Source organism: Eutrigla gurnardus (assembly GCF_963514095.1).
Source record: "Eutrigla gurnardus genome assembly, chromosome: 9".
Classification (NCBI taxonomy): domain Eukaryota; kingdom Metazoa; phylum Chordata; class Actinopteri; order Perciformes; family Triglidae; genus Eutrigla; species Eutrigla gurnardus.
The window spans coordinates 23613804-23633410 of record NC_139923.1 but is presented as its reverse complement, the minus strand read 5'-3'; the positions used below and the strand labels follow the sequence as shown (position 1 = coordinate 23633410).

The window sequence follows — 19607 nt, the reverse complement described above, 5'->3', positions numbered from 1 at the left end:
GAATGGATTGCCATGAAATGTGTTAAACATTCATGTCAACTGCAATAACCTAAAGTTAGGCGTGTTTTAACTGAGAATATCAAATAACAAAAATGTCAATCAGATACATTTCTTGGTGTTTTCCAAGAATGGAAGCAAATGCCATGTATTTCTTCTCTGAGTTGGGAAATTAAACAGATAGAAAAAAGAAAGAAAAACACACATTTTAAGTAAGAGATAATATACTCAAAGTGTTACAGCTGTCGGACATTCAGTTTATTGTTAAAACTTGTTTTGGTATATCAGCTGCTTGTCTTTTAACGCCATCTTAAAATTAAAAGGCAAACATGTACAGCTTCATCTTCAAAATCCATGCAGCAGTGTAAACATGAGGTCTACTGGGATAAAAAGTCATACAACTACAACATACTGGCAACATCTGTGATGACAAAAAGAAAAAGAAAAAGAAAAAAAGCATTTCGTCTGTTTCACTTCTTAAAAATCAGCAAAGCATCACCTTATAGTGCTAATCATTCGCCACATTCAGCAGGTAAATATGCATGTTTTCTTTAATAAAGTGGTTAAAACATGAAAAAATAAATATGATGAACTCACATGTACATATTTGAAATGTGTTCCTATGTGACAGCCTTCTTCCCAAGCACTGCTTTATTAAAAACAATGATTTCCTATTTTTACCGGAGAGACATCACGACCTAACAAGCGACTCTTCATCTCATATCGACTACGCTGCAACTGACAACCGACAAATCGCTACCAAGCTCGTTTGGTATTGGTTAGTTTGAACTAAAGGACCGGTCACGGAGTGCACAACAGAGTTGAAGTACGGTTAACCAACTCTTTTTTTTTTTCTAAAACACAAGAAACAGCAGGAAAGCCACGTGCCGTCAGCCAGTCACCCCAGAAACACACAAGCCGTCCTGCCAATCCTCTCACTTCCACAGCAGACTTAACGTTATCCAACCCGGCAGCTCGTCGGGGGTCACATGGCTTTGAACTGCGTCTCAATTTCTTCTACTGTTGCACATGTACTCTGCAACACAAGCGCTAATCTTCCAATGTAGCCAGCACCCAAGAACACTAAGCCAAGTTAGAAAAACCTGAGTATGAAAACGACAAACACACAAACACGAAGAGGATCCGCCTGCACGCTCCGTCGTGAAATCATAGCAGCTGAAACACACGGGCCGTGCACTCAGAAAGGCAATGTTGATCTATTGATGAGCTCCCCGCCTTCTGTTGCTCTCCAGGATCCCACCGTTACAGATCATCCGGATATTTGTTTTTCTTGTAATTAGACTTAAACCATCAATTATATTAAATTACAGATCAACCGTATTATTTCTTCTGGCCTCTGCAGGTATAAGATTACTGGATACAATTGTTCAGACTTTGTGTTTAATAGGAGCCATGTGAAATTGAGGAAACATCATGCAACATGCAATTTGTGGATGATATTTAACGTTACGTTTGCTTTGGCCAGTTCCACATGACTCGGTACCTGGAAGAAAACCTAAAAAACACTAAATAATGAGGATTTTTCAAAATTGGGACAAAATTGAGCTCAACTCAAGACGAGGTTAAAATATTGGACGATGCTACTGAAAAATCCTGCCGCTGACACGTGTCTCAGTGTGGTGATACAGACTAGACATCAGACTAGAGCCCCCTCCCCCTCTCTTTTTGCCCTTTTTACATTAGCGGGTCACTAAGGCACCCGAGCGAACAGTCCTGCGAATAAAAACTTTGATCTGCGCACTACCTGTACCCATAATACCAGAATCTCTGCTTCCCTATACATACAGTACGCATAAACGCCTCATACAGATATCGACAAAAACACTCAATCATCCTTATATCTGTTACATCAATTAAATAAAAAAAAAAAAAACCCAAATCCAATATTTGATTCTGTACAAACTCCAGGAAGAGTACATTTCTCTCTACATTTCTAAAAACATCTTCTCATGTTTATTCCACCCATGGGGAGGGCTGATCACTTGGCGTTCTTGTCAAGCTGGAAGAGATCCAGAATGTCAAGCATGGCCTGTCGGATGTTGGCGCCAAAACGGTGGGAGTCCTGAAATAAAGCGAAAAGAAAAGACCCTTCAGACAAGTCTCCTCAAATAATCGACAGCGAAGAATCTAAATCCATCAATGGAATCGGACTTACGGTTTCTGGGCTCGAGTGTTTGCTGGAGATGTGGAAGTTGATGAGGTTCTCACCCACGATGATGTAGGAGACGCCGTAACCATCATCAGCCACCTTTAGGACACAAGCGGAAGGAAATGAGGGTCTATTTTGTGTGACATGTTTCCTGTCGCAGAAAGACTGCACAACCTTATTGTAAAAAGAAAAAGACTGATGGGTAACTTACTGGACCAAATCCACCTCCGGAGGAAACGTACTCAGGATGCCTGACCAGATCAAACAGCTCCAGCTGCTGCAGAGGCGTCTGACTGGTGGACAGCCTCCACGGCTCAGACAGGACCTAAACACGAAGGGAACATGCATTTTAATTCTCCGGGTCTCAGCCCAAGCAGGCCTGATGTAGAAGACATTCTTCCTTTATTAGATACTCAGTGGAAAAGTATTGAGGGATGAGCAGGATAAGCACAAGTTATATAACACAGTGATGAGCTGGGTTAAAATATGCCACATTTAAGTGGAAGGTGGAGAAATGGGCTTTTTTACTAAATAGTTTTGCCTGATTTAAATGATGACTGCTTAACATGCACATTTATTAACATGGTATAACACAGAAAGTATACAAAAGACAATTTACTCATTTTTTTAACCAGAGAAAAGGAAGTGGAAGCCTGAAGCGTGTTCTAGATTAAGTTAAGATAAGTCTAGAATAGCAGAATCATCCGTGTGGTTCTCTTTTTTTAAATAATTGCACAAGATTGATTTCGATCACCTCCCACTCCTCCTGAAGTTGCATCAAAATGATGTATTTGGCAAATTCAATGGTTGACTGGTTAGTTAATATGCTGTCATTTTAGTATTTCTTCGTAATCATACAATAAGGAAAATGTAGCCTGTTTAAAGGTTAACCTCGGTAACTTCTAGACGCCCAACAACACGGCGATCTCATGACCGACTTCCCATGTTGTAGCCACAAGCTCACAAGTTTCATTTGAACGTTGCATCACGGCAATATACATGAGCCATTTGAGCTTTCAGGCGTGCAACAACACCTCTTACCTCCTTGAGGAAAGGTGAGTCTTCTCCAAGATATTTGGAAACTACGTAGAGACAGAAAAGGTGGCGATCGATGCCCCCTCCTGTCATCGACAGGCGGTACATGTTTTGGTGCTTCTCGGCTGCCAGTTTGAGCAACTTGAGACGCTCTTCTCTCTGGAACAGACAAGAAAGCAAAACTGTTAATCAAGTACGCAGCTCATTCTGTTTTACTAATCAGTGAGTAGTAATCAGTGGTGCGATGTGCTGTTCAGTTTTTTACCGTCTCATCTTTGATCATTGCGCGGACGAAGGCACAAGTCTCCATGGTGCAGGAGCGCACCGTTTCTGTCCGGCCCTCGCGGAACAGACGCGTCATGGAGGCTTCGTATGTCAGACAGAACTTCTTCTTGTCCTGTTGGGAGACAATATGGATCAGCATTAAAAAAACAAAGCAGTTTTATGTGTCTTACTTATACACACACAAGGGATTGAATGAATAAGAGAAACATGAATATGAAAAACCATATCTAAAAAGGCCAAGGTCGCTAATTAACCAATTATATGAAGCTAAATGTTAAGAGTGTATGTAAATTAGCAAACTTGTCAGATTAATGCCCCCTTCTCATATGTGTTTGTTTTGTATCATCAAATAAACTGCAAAATGAACAGGATAAAACAATCTCAACCTGAATCATAACAAAGATTTGAGGCGCTTTAACGGCACATTTGCTTGCAAGTTGACATTGCCCTCTGCTGGAATTTCAGAAGAATGTCACTGGACTGTTATTATAAGCATAACATGCTAAAGTCCACTAAATGACAAATATATGCTTGCTTTTACTAAGTCATGACACTGCTTAGACACCAGTGAGATGGACGTACTCACCCTGAAATGGGCCAGCTGTAGGGCGATCTGGATGAAGGCATCCGGACTGGTGCGGCACTTCTTGATCAGACCCTTGCCAAAGTCACTGAAGGGGAAAATGTGAGAGTCCACATCATCAGCCAGACTTCTGGCTACGGTCAGAGAGCTCTGGATGACCTCCTGGCACTAGAGGAAGTGACATACGACAGTGTCATATGTTAGACTGAGCAGAGAGGCATGGCTGACAGCACACTTAAAAGACAAAACAATTAAGAAAACTTAGATTAATAAAATGCACATCAGAGACATTAGTATATCGTAGTCACATCTTGAATTTCACCCAACAGCCCTTTCTCTACATGTATGAATTTAAGAAATAATATGGTGCACAGAGATTAAGCTACCACCAGAGGGAAGCCAAGCCCTATAAATATATCAAATCCCAAGTATGAGTCCAGTGTGGAGAGTTCTGGTAGTCTTCAGCCGTTAGTAGCTTCAGATGAGCTGGTCAGATGGTCAAACAGCTTTGTGAACACCCTCATCCCACACCTTCCTGCCGTTGGACTGCATCCGTCGGCTTTCCAAAACCGACAATTTTACATTCAAACCCGTTTCATACATTCTATTGAACTTCTTTTTTTGGCTGTGATTTCACTCGTCTTTTCAATGTGACTTGTCATCCGATCATGCCAGGACACATCAACTGTTAAGTCTGGTCCAATGGGTCTGGATCTCAGTGAGGTGTGTTCAGATCGTGGGCGAGGACAAATTAAAATTAAGTCTCACATCATCTTCCCCACACAAGGGGGTTACTGTCCTGAGGAGAGCAAAGGGAAGAGAGGAGGAAACCTGGAGGCTGGAGTCCTGCTGTCTAAAAAAAATAATAATCAGAAACTAAATGCGTTTACCACCTTGTTACAGCTGCTCCTTTCACCACAAAATATTTACGATCACTATCTAGACACGCAGGTTGCATTGAAATGTCTCAAATGTCGACAAACATTTGTGAACCCAGCCGGTTTCCGATCTCACGCAGCCGATAACAAAAGTCTGAAAAGACGAGTGTAACCGGCGCCTGTTTCTGTCCCTTTTGATGAGAACAAACAAGTGCAACGCAATAATCTAAAAGCGTGCTCAATCATCCCCACATTTAAATGATCATCATGTTCTTTCAAATGCTTTTGCCTTCCAATGTGGTCGGTGAACATTTGGTATGAAGTAGCACCTTTTGAGCATAGTCCACGCCTTACCTCAGCAGGGATGTCCCACGACAGTCTCTGAGGACCCGGCAGGTTGGGGTGGGGCTCCCCACAGCAGTGACCCTCCTCAGTATATCCCAACCTAACAGGGTCCATGGAGAGAACGTGCTGCAACACAAAGATTAAACAGGACTAAGTCAAAGAAATGGAAGACAAAGATAAATATGGTCCTTTTATAGTTTTCCATGGAAGAAATAAAGATAACATCAATTTCCTGATTTATTCTTTGTGACATAATAAGAAGTTGGGTTGCAAAAAGGAGAATTTAATTTGATAAAAACGACATTGTCGTACCTCCCAGAGATGGCCAATGATTGGAGCATCAGCCCAGGAATGCTCTGCGTTCAGTCCCATGGTGCCGTTCTTAAAAACTATCAGGTTGAAGGATTTATCAAACCATCTGAATGACAAAAAAACCCCCAGGGGAATCAGTTTAATAATATATGAACTTGTTTAATAATCTGAAACAAAACTGTATGAAGTTTATCCGCCCCACCTGTCGTAGCACTTTCCGTGCAGGAGTGACTTTGCGTAGCTGTCCAGAGACTTGACTGGGTTGTTTGCATCGTAGCGCTGCTCAGTGTCATCGAGGGTCACAACGAAGGCTGCCTTCTCAATAATGTCCAGAGATTGCTTGTTCTTACCACGGCCGAAATAGGTTTCACGAGCCTTGGCCCATGGGGTCCTACAGAAGGACCAACAACAGCCTTTATTCAGGAGGATCTCAAGCAGTGCCTTACAGCAGTCTAGCCTACTTCAGTGCAACCAAGTGTTGCATAAGTGTGATGAATTGGAAGGAAGTTAACTTCACTGCCACACCCTTCCCTACCTTAAAAAACAGTCATAAAAGATAATCAGTACTTGCACCTGACCACCTCATCGACACCCACAAAAACCAAACCTTGAACCCTTGCCAAGATGTATTATGCATCAACACAGTCGAAATGTTTTAAAAATTAAAAAGACAAAAATGTAGCTATTGGTGCATGAGGCTTAACCTTTATCTATGACTGTATGTTTTCATTATAATCACGATATATAACTGCAGAATGCACATTTTTACCCGACTTAATGATGTCCATTTACAGACTGTATTTCTTTACTCGCCGTTAGGCTGGAATGTAAATCAATTCTGGCAGCAGCCGGCTCTGGAATGCCACCCACCTGTCCCCTGCAGTAAGTGCGGCTAGCTGCTCCTCTCCTGGCAATGGCTCGGACTTGTCGGCCAAGATCCTTTCCATCTGCTGCTCTATCTCCCGTGGCAACAGCAGCCGCCCGTCATAGAACATCCACACCTTGTAGAAACGGCCCTTATGGTACACAGCTATGTGTTTGCTCTCGTTCACGTGCTGAAGGGTGTCTGGAAGAGAGGGACCAATGGTAAACAGAGGACAACAGAGAAAGACATGACAACTGCAGTGTTGGGGGTGATGTCACAGATGTGTGTATCTTAGAGCGTGGATGTCACAGCATTTAATTTCTGGGAATAGAAATATTAGTAACCCGATCATGGTTACAGCAGTGAAATGGTGTGATATCCACAACACGCACAGATTTCTCTTCTTATATTACTTTGGAGGGCAAATAAACAATTTAATTCAAAATTATACTACATGATGGGATACTATCCAGTCCAAAAACTACGGCAGCTTGAAATGGGACGTGCGGGGAGTGAGATGAAAAGGGGAAAGTAATTTGGGAACAGGGTGGTGGTTTGGAATAAAAATGAACTGAGGCCATGCTTGTTTGAAGAGCACTTTGCAAAACCAGGAGAAACCAATCCAAATGCATCACTTTGCAATTTGATACAACGTTATGGTATTGTTTTGGTTATGCTGATGGTGTTCAAACAGGCATTGTACCTCATTACAGGCAAGACAAAAAGGAGGGGATACTTACACGAGGGCCAACCCCAAGAGCACCAACCACCTCACACCCAGGTAATACTGCCAGCCTGATATACTACAAATATAAATATGGGGCGTATGACCACTGAGAGTGCATTATCTAAATAAAACTTGCACTAAGAAATAAGTTGTATTCAAGTACTTTTAACCTGATAGTTAAACTGTAAAGTCATATCCATGTATCGCTTATATTAATACACTTTTTTATACATTTATATTAAATTAATCATAATCCACTCCTGTCCTCTAAAGCTAGACAGATAAAGTAGTCTATCAGGGCCTCAAGTGTCCAGCGTTTAGATGACATCACAGCTCAACATCTGGTCCTGAGGCTTCGAGCTTTCGTACAGAAGCGGCGGTCCTCGCCTTGGCTACAGGACTGAGTGTTATATCATGCATTATAGGTCATTTCCACACAGTCCATGCACGTTACGTATCCTTCAATCTCTTCTAAAACTGACCAACGGCACAAAATCCCATGTCTAAGTTGCTTTAAAAAAAGCCTATTGTGACATTTCTGCATCAGAACAGCTTCCTGTCCCCTCGCATTAACGCTAAACCAACTATGAGCACCACTAATGAGTTAAAGTGATAATAGTATTTTATCATCTGTGAACACATACTCAACTGTATGTGAAATATTATGGATACATTCCCTATAAACATATGTATATATTTTTTTTTATGCATGGCCAGCAGAACACTGTTGACATTTCAGGTCTTACGTTAACACTATCGCCACTTCAGTCACATGCAAATTAGTCCTTCAATGTGCATAGACCTTCACACATGCATTATTTGTTCATGGAGGTCAGCTTATTTCTAATTCAAAAAACACAAGGACAAATGTCCCAAGGATAAATACAGTAGGAGGTAGTGTGGGAGGAGGCGGCGCTGCTAAAGACTCTACCTGTGTCTACACCTGGGACACGGCAGCTGTTGAACATAGACTCGTATTGGGCTGAGCACATGGGAATAGTGTGTAGGAGCATGAGCTGAAAAGCAAAAGGGGAGAGTCAAACACAGAGATGACAAACTAATTCACTAGGTCACTAATCCCCAGAGAGCGGCGGGAGACACACCTACGCGGACGGACAGGGGCATGGATGAAGTGGAGAGAGAGCGATGAGGATTGGTTTGATAAGATGTGTGAAGGAGGACAAGGGGCCTAAGAAAGCTGCCAAGGAGAGAGACTGCAGGGTCCAGAAACTAGTGGTCTACAATCTCAGTGCCTCCAGCAAAGCCCTGATATTTGCAGCAAGATTTGCACTAAAATGTAGTTGATTTTACATATTTACACTACTAAATTTAGATATTTATACCTCTCAAATAGATGCCTAAATGAAATCCAATGTGATTGTTCCAGGGCTGTGCTGTTGAGAATGAGTCTAGTAGTCAGAGTTTCCAAAGGCTGTTGCCGTGGCAAAAGCTAGGGTCGGGGTAGGGGTTTAGAGGACACGGGGGGGACATGTGCCCTCCTCTTACCTGTCTCCAAACCAGGGACGCGGGTGGTGTTAAACATCCGCTCCCATTGAGCCGAACACAGAGGAACCTTGTTTGCCAGCAAGTATATCTAACGTAGCGTCCGATACAGCGAAGGGACAAAACAGTAAAACAAAGACAACCGAATGTGAGAGTGTAACAGAGCGAGCTCATGCATTGCAGTTTGTATATGTGCATACAGTTTGTCTTGGCAAGAGTGTGTTTATGCAACATATTGTACAAAGTGTGTCAGGACTGTGCAAATGTAAAAAGAATTTGCACTTAAGCATCATGCAGACCAGTAAAGGGAAAGGACTGACAAAAGGAATGGGAGAAGATCACCAGCATTCATAAAGCTGTACTCAGTAAGCCTTTACAAAATGCTTGCGATTTCACTTTGCCGGTAATCATAGCTCTACTAAAAAAAAAGCAAAAAGCACAGAGCATGCTCATTCCAAAGTCAGTAAGAAACAGCAAGCCGAGGATAACAAGTGTCTGCATAGTCATTACGAGATAACAAACATACTTTAAGAGTACACAAGAAAGGGTTGTGAAAGATAAGCAGCTCTCATTGTAAACTTGTGAGCTAATAGTCGATAAAATATAATAAATAAGAAAGTTAAACATTAACATACGATTTTTATAGTCACATATGTGCTAATGGAGTTTGTATAACATCTTGAGCACAGTCTCTGGATAAAGCAAAGCTCAATAAAACAATTGAAGGAGTGAACCAGCTCTTTACTCACTGGTTTGATCTGGGCTCGGTCCAGTTTTCTCCTGTAGAGCATGATAGCATGGATGGCATTACCTGCCCTGGCAGCCTGGATGGAGGTGGGGAACACATACAGGAAATCCTGGAGAAAGAAAATGAACAGTAATAAATGATTAATCCCTCACATTTCATCCAACACACACAAACAAAACAAGGACATGTGACGCACTGAACATAATGTCACCATGTGATCCGCTCATAGATTCTTTGTTGTTATTTTGGTCAAGGACTGTACGCACACATACAGTTAGCTATCATGACCTGCTATTTCAAGCACAAGTGTTGCTCCACTGACCACATACCAAGTCTCCTTCCAGAGTTCTTTTTAGGATATGGCTCCGTAAGCAAGAGCAGAAATCCATTTATACCAGCTATGTACACAGACACAAAACAGACCAACAGTACTGTGCGTCTCTCGGGGCAATGACTCATGCCTGGACACTAGTAAAAAGACAAAATGTAACGCAGTGATTGTAGCTTTGCCAGCCAGGATGGTGAAATTCCCAAGACTGCAGTCGTAATTAGTTCTTCTGAGACAGAAGCATGGGTGCAGCGCCAAGTGTGTGCCCTTACCTTGCATAGAATATAATATTTGAATATGTATTCATAAGATAACAACAGTGGCAAATGTATGCTGCAAATCTATCCAATCTCATAACATTAATGCCAGACACTATTCAGTCAAATAAAAGTTGAAGGAATAAAATTAAATTTTATAAAGCAAGAAGCTACAACTGTACAATTTAGGTACAATCAACCTCTCTATTCAGACTGATAACTTTTAAAAAAAAATGTTTTTAAATACAATTTATTTCAGTATGAATGGCTAAAATGTACAATTGAGTCCAAGATGTGTTTGGTAGAATATTAGAATATTGAATATAAAACACATCTTAGCAGGCACATTTTACTCTGTTGTGTCATTATTTGAAGATTAAACATTTGAGTACAATTTGAATAAACAAATCCACTTCTGGAATACGTTTAGAACAACAAACACACACCTTCAGAGAATGCGTCACTAATCTTTAAACAAAGGGATGAGCCAATGTTTACTATGAGTTACTCAGGTAGAGATGTCTTACCATGGCATAATAGTTGCTGTTGACCATGATGGGCCCGCGACCTCTTAGGTAAATATACTCTTCCCACCAGTCACTGACCTGAGCAGCATAAAAACAGGGAGGGGAGAAAGGGAAGTGGGTGACATTATTAGAAGCACAGCTTTTTTTCTCTCCCAATCAGGACGGCATCCAAAACTGTGAGAAAAGAGTGGAGGAGAGTGAAAAGGGAGAGGAATTCTTTCTCACTCACATAGTTGGAGGCCCACCAGGACTTGAGTTTGAGGTACCACTGCAGTCTGGGTCCCAGGTTCTTCTCAAAGTCTTTAGTCAGGCCCTCCATCCGTTCATACTTCTCATCATCCATCAGTGGGCGTACTGACTCCAGGTACTATCAACACAGAGAAGTCAGTAAAACGAAGGGTTATTGGTTTTTAAACCAGGAGAGAGCAGATAGGCCAGAAAGATGAGTCATCTATTCTTTCTCCTGGAGACAGATAAGGAAGGGGTGAGACAGGCATGCAGTTAATGTGACTTGTGGCTAGACATTAAGCTGATTTTACTTTGTTTTTGCAGTCTTGCCAAAATCTTCATAGATGTGACTAAGGGTATTTTGAAGTTGAGTGGCATTTCTTTGCTCTTTTAAACCAAATACCTGCTTCAGAGATATGGATGTATATGCAATTCAGTAGTATTAAATAGCTACAACAGAATATGAAGCATGCTTACATCAGCTAGGGCTAACCAATTTAAACAAATAATAGCATGATATCCATCCAGCAATCTGCGACTACGGCTCTGCACAGAGCTAGAGAAGATCGTCAGCTAATCTTTTGAGCGATCAAACTAGTTCCTGCCAATGTTTTAACATACTGGTCTATCCTGTTACTTAAATACTGCTCTTACTTTATCGGCAATTAAATGTTGTGTTTATTTCTTTCCATAAATGTACTTATTGCTTTGGACAAAAGCGTCTAAATGTACAAATACATCACCATAAGGAAGCTGGATACTCTTGAAATGCTGTTCAGTTTGACTTTGAGCCTCTGATTTTCATGAAAATACAAACTTTGGTCCCAGTCCAACTACTAGGACCATTAAGACCAATAAAGACATAACAGGGGAAATTACCCTTCTGCAGGTGTCCTTGATACTGGGGACAGGTAGCCGGGGCAGGGAGTTCTGGAAACTGTAGAGCATTGGCTTCCTGCCGGAGAACACCTTCACTAGTATCTGGACAGGAAGGACAGATAGGGAGAGAAGGGAGAGGGGGGGTAAGGTATGAGGCAAAGTGCAAACATGTAACCTGTGGGTTAAACTCAAAATACCATAGTAGCACCGCCACCTATAGTACGGCATACACTTCACCCAAGAACTGTGTCTTATAAGTTCAAACATAACTTGTATCGTTGACTTGATTCGGGGTATTTTTTAAAGTATATGCCAAAGGAAATTAATGTCAGCAATGCATAGAAGGCTTCAATTAATTTACATCAAATTAGTAATGCACCACAACTTAAATGCAGTTCAGCATGGAAGGTATACTAAAGTTAACCCTGTTTTTATTTGGAATATCTACTTTAATCAAGAACAGTCAAGCCTGAACTTAAATAAATACTTGGGGAATTATGGATCTACTGCTCAAAAGTTATGAAAAACTTAATTCTGTAATGAAAAGAACCGCATGAGACATTCCTGTCCGAATCCGCTGCAAAGTGAATTGAACAGCGGAGCACATTCATGGCCTCACCATCCACAGACGAGTAGACCAGGACACAGAGCCGTGGCGAGCATGCATCCAGCCATGCCACGACAACAGGCCCTTTAGGACATTCCTCATGATCATGATTATGGTGACCCACAGGCCCGTGCCCACCAGAACGCCTCCAACTATCTTCTGGTTGTCTGTGGAGATGTATCGACTGTGGAGAGAGACAAAGGCAGGCGTGAGTGAACAAATACACAGAAGGGGTCAATAAAAGAGGAGCAAATTAAACTACCTTAAACGTTCCACATCTTTCACACATTCTGGCTATTATTCAACATTTAAGATATCCAACTTTCTTTGAAGCTCATTAAAGAAATGCCACATTTTGACATTGTTGTGTATTGGACACATTGTTGATCTTGTTGTTTGGACACATTGTTGATCTTGTTGTTTGGACACATTGTTTGTCTTACACAGATGCATAAGAAGCTAAAGTTTGCAACATTGTATTTCCTGCTTTGAAGCACCTCAGCACAACCTTTGGTATGTGTTACTTTGAGTATTTTGATAATGCATGTCATTTACCTTGACGGGATTATAAACACCCCCACACACACACATGCTATGAATGATTAACTATCAACGGTAATATCCTAAACCTTTATTACTCACTTCTGCAATTTCACAGTGTTTAAAACGGTGAAAAACCAACAGGTGTTCTAACCATACACAAAATATGTGCTCGTAATGCAAAGATTTTCCACAAAAAGAAATAATAATCTTAATGACACAGTCCTAAACAATGTGCTTGACTTGAGGAGAAATTCCAAGCACTGTTGGCACGACCTTTATATGGACGGGAGGTATTTGAATATCACTAAACATGATCAACATTGTTAACATGTGAAGATGAGGTGTGGCGGGGACAATAGGAGCAAAGTGTGAACAAATAGTGTGTAACTTCACCTAGAGCTGCAACTGAAGGAGGCACCTTTCATCGCCACTGCAATACATTTGAATCCAGATGGTGCATTTTCCCATATTTTTTTTTATACAAGAATAAATATTTTGGATCAAATGCCAACATATGTACTATACAATACATTTCTAAAGGGGCTTTGGAAGGGGGCACTGTGCCAGGTTGTGAACAAATATGCATTGTTATGTCTCAACAGTGTATCATATTGGGCCAATAATGCAGGGTTTTTCCACTTTCTATGTCTGCATATCGAAAAAAAAAACAATCACAATGTCATGCGAGGCAGCATCTCAGGAAGTCAGCGGTCCTACCTGATAGGTATGTGTTGACCCATCTTGGCAATCAACCCCAGAGAGGGATCCAGCACGTGATATTTATTGTAGGACATGTAGGACACAACCACTACCATGAACCCACCAGGGCTGCCCGGGTACACACCAGTCATTACCCCATTCTATGGAAAGGTAAACCAAATGAAAAGGTTAAAAACGTCAGCAGAGTCACATTCACAACAATTTAGAGTCATCAATAAACCCGTCACGTCTTTGGACTGTGGGAGGAAGCCGGAGAACCCGGAGAAAACCAACGCCGACGCGCAAACTCCACACAAGGTAACAGTGCTATCCACCATGTCGCCCCCATGGATACGGATCTTGTTTTTTAAACAGCTGATTTCATAACACACAGTGTTTAGGATCCTGCTGACCCATGTGAGATATCATTAATCTGTGTAAACAAAGAGGGAATTGGGAAAATGCTAGCAGGTGTTTGGGTTTGAGGCATTCAGTATGATTGTGTGTAAACAGTCAAATAGGCTTATGACACACAGAACAGACAGGAAGGTTACCGTCCCTGTTGGCTGTTTGTGTGAGTGTGTGACCATACAGTGGGTTAACGTAACAGTTACAGTAACTAGGTCAGAGATCATGAAATCCCCCCCCCCATACTGTACAGAAAACCGTGGACTTTACACAACCATATATGCCGCACAGCTTACCTTGAACCGGATAAACCTTTTCTTCCAGGAGTGGAGGCCGGAGAGGTAGATCTGTCGCAGAGCCTCGTGGCACAGTTGGAGGTCGATGCCATCGGGGCTGACGGTGAACTGGAAGGCCACCGCCTGGTGAGCTTCTGCCATGGTGGCTGCTACTGTACAGGGTCACTGAGGGGAAAGCGATAGATAATAAGGTTAGCGAAGAGGAAGTTTCAAGAAACTAGAGCAACCATAAAAAAGGGAAATGGAACATTAAGATCAGATAGATTTACATTATCAGAACAATTTTTCATGTTGACCAGTTTATTTTTATTCTTAGTGGCTTTGAAAGCAACACTGACGTAGAGTTAACACTGAGTTAAATGGATATGGAAAGCTTATTTGGACTCACAGTTTACAGGTTTATAGGTAAAAACTGTCCATGACTGAAGTCTGGTGTTTCTTAGTTATGATATCCCATACTGTAGTCTCCAAACGACACTCTGTACCATCTTGATCTCGCTTACAACTTGATTTAGCTTTGATTCTGCCTCAGATCAAATGACTGTGAATAATCATTAGACCACATCTTAGAAAGCTGAAAGCGGTCATGTGAAACGTTACCTTAAGGGTTGCTAAAAACACAAACATAACAAATCAAATATCCAAAGTAGTTCAAAGCTTAACCCAAAGCACCAAAGTGATATTTTGCCATCTCCTGCATTAAACATGCGTAGTAATAATGATTATTAATACAAAAACAGCATATCCTTCATTAGGAAATAGCCTGAAGAGAGAGCGGTGACCTTCCGGAATCACCTTCATGTGCATGCTTTCCTACTACATAAACTAAACTGCGTCCTGCAAGCTGACACCACAGGAGATACACTGGGAGGAGACTGTGGTGAGTCAGTAGCTCACCACTTAACTGGTTAGGCAGGTGAGGCATTTTATCTTTTACTACAGAAGAGCCAACGGAAAACAAACCATTTGCATGTTTAAATGTCCGGATGCACATTTTTAATTTAATTTTTTTTAAATGTGATATGGTGAGGGGAGATAAGAGGGAGAGTGTGGTGACTTAGCAAAGCTTAGAGGTGACATAACATCTACTCTTGGCACGGATATCATTCACAACCTTCACTGGAGGAAAACTTCTTGACACAAAATGTTCAATAAAGAACAGGGAGCTCTGGGAAATAACCTTGATCTAAGGGGAGTGTGGTCTACAGCTTATGTTTTCACTAGTGTGTCTCATCAATGCTTACCTCCCAGATTCCTTGTCTATTATAAATAACTTGTAATTTAAATATTTAATTGCATTTTATAGATTGTGCAGCTGAAATAAGGCAATTAGCATTACAAAGGCTTTTGCTATATGCAATATATTTCTGATTTAATGATTGATTTTAATACGCATCTTTAGGATGTCCTTAATTCTTAAGGACACGAGATATGAAACGTTAACCCTGATTATAAATTATACACGTCCTAGTAATGTACATGACAGGAATTTTAAACCTCTTTCATGGTTTTTGAGGCCCAGAAAACTTGCCTTCACTTAAAAAACGATGCCCTCATTTGACCATCGCGGGTGATGAAACTCTAGCTGTGGCATCCAGTTGCCTTCATATGCTGTCCGAAATACAATAGCCACTTGAGCATGCACATAAAGCAACTGCCTAAAAACGACTGGGGGGAAATGCAAAAGTGCAAAAACGTTCAGCATCCAGTGGTAATAATGCAAACGTCATGTATTAGGTTGTCACTTTCCTTTTCAGCAATGTTTCTCTGCAAAGCTCATTTTTTATTCTGTAATGCAATGTTGTTTTTTTGTCTTTGCAGAGTGCATTTTTTGTTGTTGTTTCATTCAACGTGAGCACTCTGAAAGCAGGGCACGTCGTTTCTACAGTTTCAGTCCTCAGAAGGAGCTCCATCCCTCCACAGAGCAGCCAGTCCCCTCCCTCCCTCCCTCCCTCCCCCCACCAGCTACTTTCCAACATCACATGATCCACCCTGTGTGCTGCAGAAACTAGGGGAAAGGTCGCAGCGCTGCGCCGCTTAGATACCGCGTAAAAAAAAAAAAAAAAAATGGCAACACAGTGCTCACCAGCACCGCTACGCAACGAGCAATATCTCATTCTGTTCGCAACGAAAACACACCGTTTGTTCTGGATATTGTATAATTGACGTTTCGCCATTGTCTGTATTTTAAAAAGCAGACGTAAAAGCCAGTGTGACGTCATTAAATCATGTCAACTATCCACCAAGCACTTAACGCTGCATATCTGCATAACCATGAAGCCTTTTGTCACAATTAAACACTTTCAACAAACAGCTTCAACGCCACACTAATTACCCGCGGCATTTACAGAGGTTACATTTATTCTGGTATTATCTCAAGTATCCTGCCCACGTGGTGTGGGGTTGAAACTGGGTCAATAGGGTGCACCCTCGGGTGTCAATAAAATGACAGACATTCTCTTCATTTATCCACTAAATAAACCAGCGTTTTCGGGTTGCTTAAATAAACCAGATGTGTGGTGGTTTACACTTATGACGATGCTTTCACAAAAAAAGGGACACCGTGACAAATCGGGTTGAACTGACCTTCACTGGCAAGTGACATTTACAACCCCTTTTTCTATTATTTCTCTCTATATAAACACGTCGTTATCACGCTGAGATGGCCTTCGATGTTATTGTTGTAAAATAAGGAGGGTAGGTGTGTTGTAAATACTAGAGTTGCCAGGTAGCTTGTCAATGGATGACCTTTACCTGGACTTTTGCCTACATTCGTAGTGTGGACGACGCAGGACGCTGACAACAAGGTGCCTGACATGGATCAATAACGTCAATCAGAAAGTCAAGACACAACAGCTTTTTTTTTTTTTTTAAATCCACGTATTCAGTATTCAAGAGGCCTCTACGGCACATTTCTCACAACCCGCACAAGACAGTTGCCCTTCGAGGTTCAGCTTGAATACGAGTCGATATTTGAGTGTAAAAACTTCACATTTCTGACTGCTAACAGGCCGAAAGAGGCGCTCGGTCACCCGGTTACCTTCAACGCGAAAGAGAGGAATCCAACCGCCTGCTACGTCATGTAAACGCCGCACACACACGACGAGGAAATACGACACACCGTCATTAACGTGAGCAGAGATAGCGACTAGCTCTCAAAAAGAAGGGGGTGGTTTTGTTTCGCGTTTATTTGGTTGTCTTTGCAACCATATTTTTCAGAGCTACTTCCTTACCGGCGAGACGACGCTGACACACGTACCGGAGAAAAACAAATAAATAAATAATCATCACTCACCAACACACCAGTCAGAGAGAGCGAAGCTTTCTATTTAGACGAGGATGAGACACGGCTCGGCTGTCGGCGGCGACTGTCTGCTAATACACTGCATGAATGGGTGCACTATGACTTGGGTACACAGCCAGCCCCTTTTTAGTCAAGTGGCCTTCCCCAAACACGTCCTTGTGGAAACAGCGCCCCCCAGTGGTGTGTATATATTATTTACTGGTATATCATTTTTGACGCGCTATCAAACGGGTCATATGAGGTCAAAGTATATTATGCTGAAGGGTGACGTCACAAACACCATTGACATGAACCCAGTACTCCATGTACCCAGAATGACGAGCTGTTCAGATGATGGTATTAAAAATAGCATCCTTTCCATTTAAAAAAAAAGTGTCAAAATTAGTCACTAGTTTTAGAGACTCTTAATTGAGTGGAGATTACACACCTAACACCCGCACAAATGATTTTTTTAGTTCCATCAAGTGATCCAGTGAGCTATTCCATAGTCTCGCCTTAATGTAGCCATTATTAAGTGATCTCTTTGGTGTTACCTTCAGAAAAAAGGGCTTCTTGCTACCCCTCTTGGTGCAGGCCACAACTGAGTTACTCATGCACAACTATGCTGGAGGTATTGCTAATGAGATCCATTCCTTTAATAGTTGCCAAGAATTGTGGCCTGGCATCACCACAGTGACCCAGACGATGCTTGAGACACCTCTTTTTGAGGCTTCTGTTTTGCTGTACCTTTTAAGAAGGGACAGAACCCCCCTGATTAATGTCTCATCAACCAGAAATAATGGGAAACACCTGTGTGGTTGTGCATTGTCGGTGTCAGCCACTATACATCTTTTCCACAGCAGACATGTTGAAATGACATAGCACGGTAGATTTAATTAATAACATAATTAGGGAAGGGCCATCCTTGTGCTGTGGGAATGTATGGCAGAGAGAACATAGGGATGACCCCGCAGACAGCTACCTGGTACGGTGCCAACATGTCACTCAAAGCAGCTACGCCCTTAATTATGTGTAATAATTTAAATGGGTTTATTGAGGTATATAAAGAATTAAAATCAAGTAAGGTTTTCAAGGACATTAGCTATGGAAACCAACAGACTGTAAACATGGGGGTCAAATGGGGACTGACTCGCTTCAGGTCCCAGCCTCAAGTGGCCATTCAAAGAACTACAGTATTTGGCACGTCTACATTGACTTCAAGGTTGCCACTTGAGCAGCATGCACAATACCAGCTCAACAGAACAGGAACACTACATCTTTTGACCCTGCAATGACATGGCAATATGGCTGCTATGAAAAAGTGTACAGTCAAACTGTCTACTGTGTAAAAGGTCTGTCAAGGATGTCTGGTAAAAGGCCTTTTTCACAGCAGACATTTTCACTTAGTCCTATAAAAAGCACAGGTGTTACTAATAATGCCTCTGTGTCTTATGAGTATATTTTATACATGTGCTTTTCCCACTCAGAGCTGTTAAATGTCTTCTATGAAAAAGTTTTGTGGTGAATCAGTTCAAAATCAGAGAAAAAAGTACTTAAGTACTAAAATAACTGACTTGAAATCACATCAAATAGCATATATATTAAGTAGAAGCCACCCACTGGTGAAAGGATTCTTGTGTGGTGAAACAACACAATGTCAAATATACCAAGAGAGGTCAGATTTGCAGTAATACATGATCCCTATTCACCTCTGTGGGGTTCCCAAAGACAGCTAGAGTCTTGTGTGCATGTCTAGTGTTTATCCACCAGAGGGCCCAAGGTGGCCATTTTATTATTTTCTTGGTTACAGACTTTATTCCTCCAATTGTTTTCCTGGCACGTATTTATTTTAAAGTCAAAAACTTTAGTTAGGTCGTTACTAAATGCCTAAAAAAACATGAATGCCACAAGCTAGCGTTAACGTGTCATCGATAACGCGTTGTTTGAAGGAAAATACTTGTCTATCTATCTAAAGTTATGCAAAATAAAAGGAAGAAGGAGGAGGACTCCCGCCTCGTTTCACTATAAGTATCATATTAGTTAAAAAAAAAAGTCAGAAAATAAGATGACTTACCGTCTTTTAGCTCAGTCCCTGCCCATCAAA

At 41.5% G+C, this 19607-nt stretch overlaps 1 protein-coding gene across 3 annotated transcripts; it reads right to left on the bottom strand.

Annotated features, from left to right (window-relative positions):
- Positions 1–233: 233 nt before the first annotated feature.
- cpt1ab (carnitine palmitoyltransferase 1Ab (liver)) lies at positions 234–19600 on the bottom strand. Of its 3 annotated transcripts, none has more exons than XM_084016991.1 (19): positions 19578–19600; positions 14221–14385; positions 13535–13677; positions 12287–12458; positions 11668–11769; positions 10790–10927; positions 10561–10638; positions 9450–9557; positions 8704–8791; positions 6476–6671; positions 5808–5996; positions 5606–5711; positions 5303–5419; positions 4074–4238; positions 3468–3599; positions 3209–3361; positions 2379–2492; positions 2174–2266; positions 234–2080 (listed from the first exon to the last, which is right to left on the bottom strand). In XM_084016991.1, exons 2-19 carry the CDS (start codon positions 14359–14361, stop codon positions 1997–1999), a joined length of 2319 nt encoding a protein of 772 aa, XP_083873117.1. In that variant the 5' UTR covers positions 14362–14385; positions 19578–19600; the 3' UTR covers positions 234–1996. The 3 variants fall into 3 exon arrangements, with proteins under 3 accessions (XP_083873117.1, XP_083873116.1, XP_083873118.1); XM_084016990.1 differs by lacking the exon at positions 19578–19600 and adding an exon at positions 17516–17620; XM_084016992.1 differs by lacking the exons at positions 8704–8791; positions 19578–19600 and adding exons at positions 8129–8213; positions 17516–17620.
- Between the last annotated feature and the right edge of the window lie 7 nt (positions 19601–19607).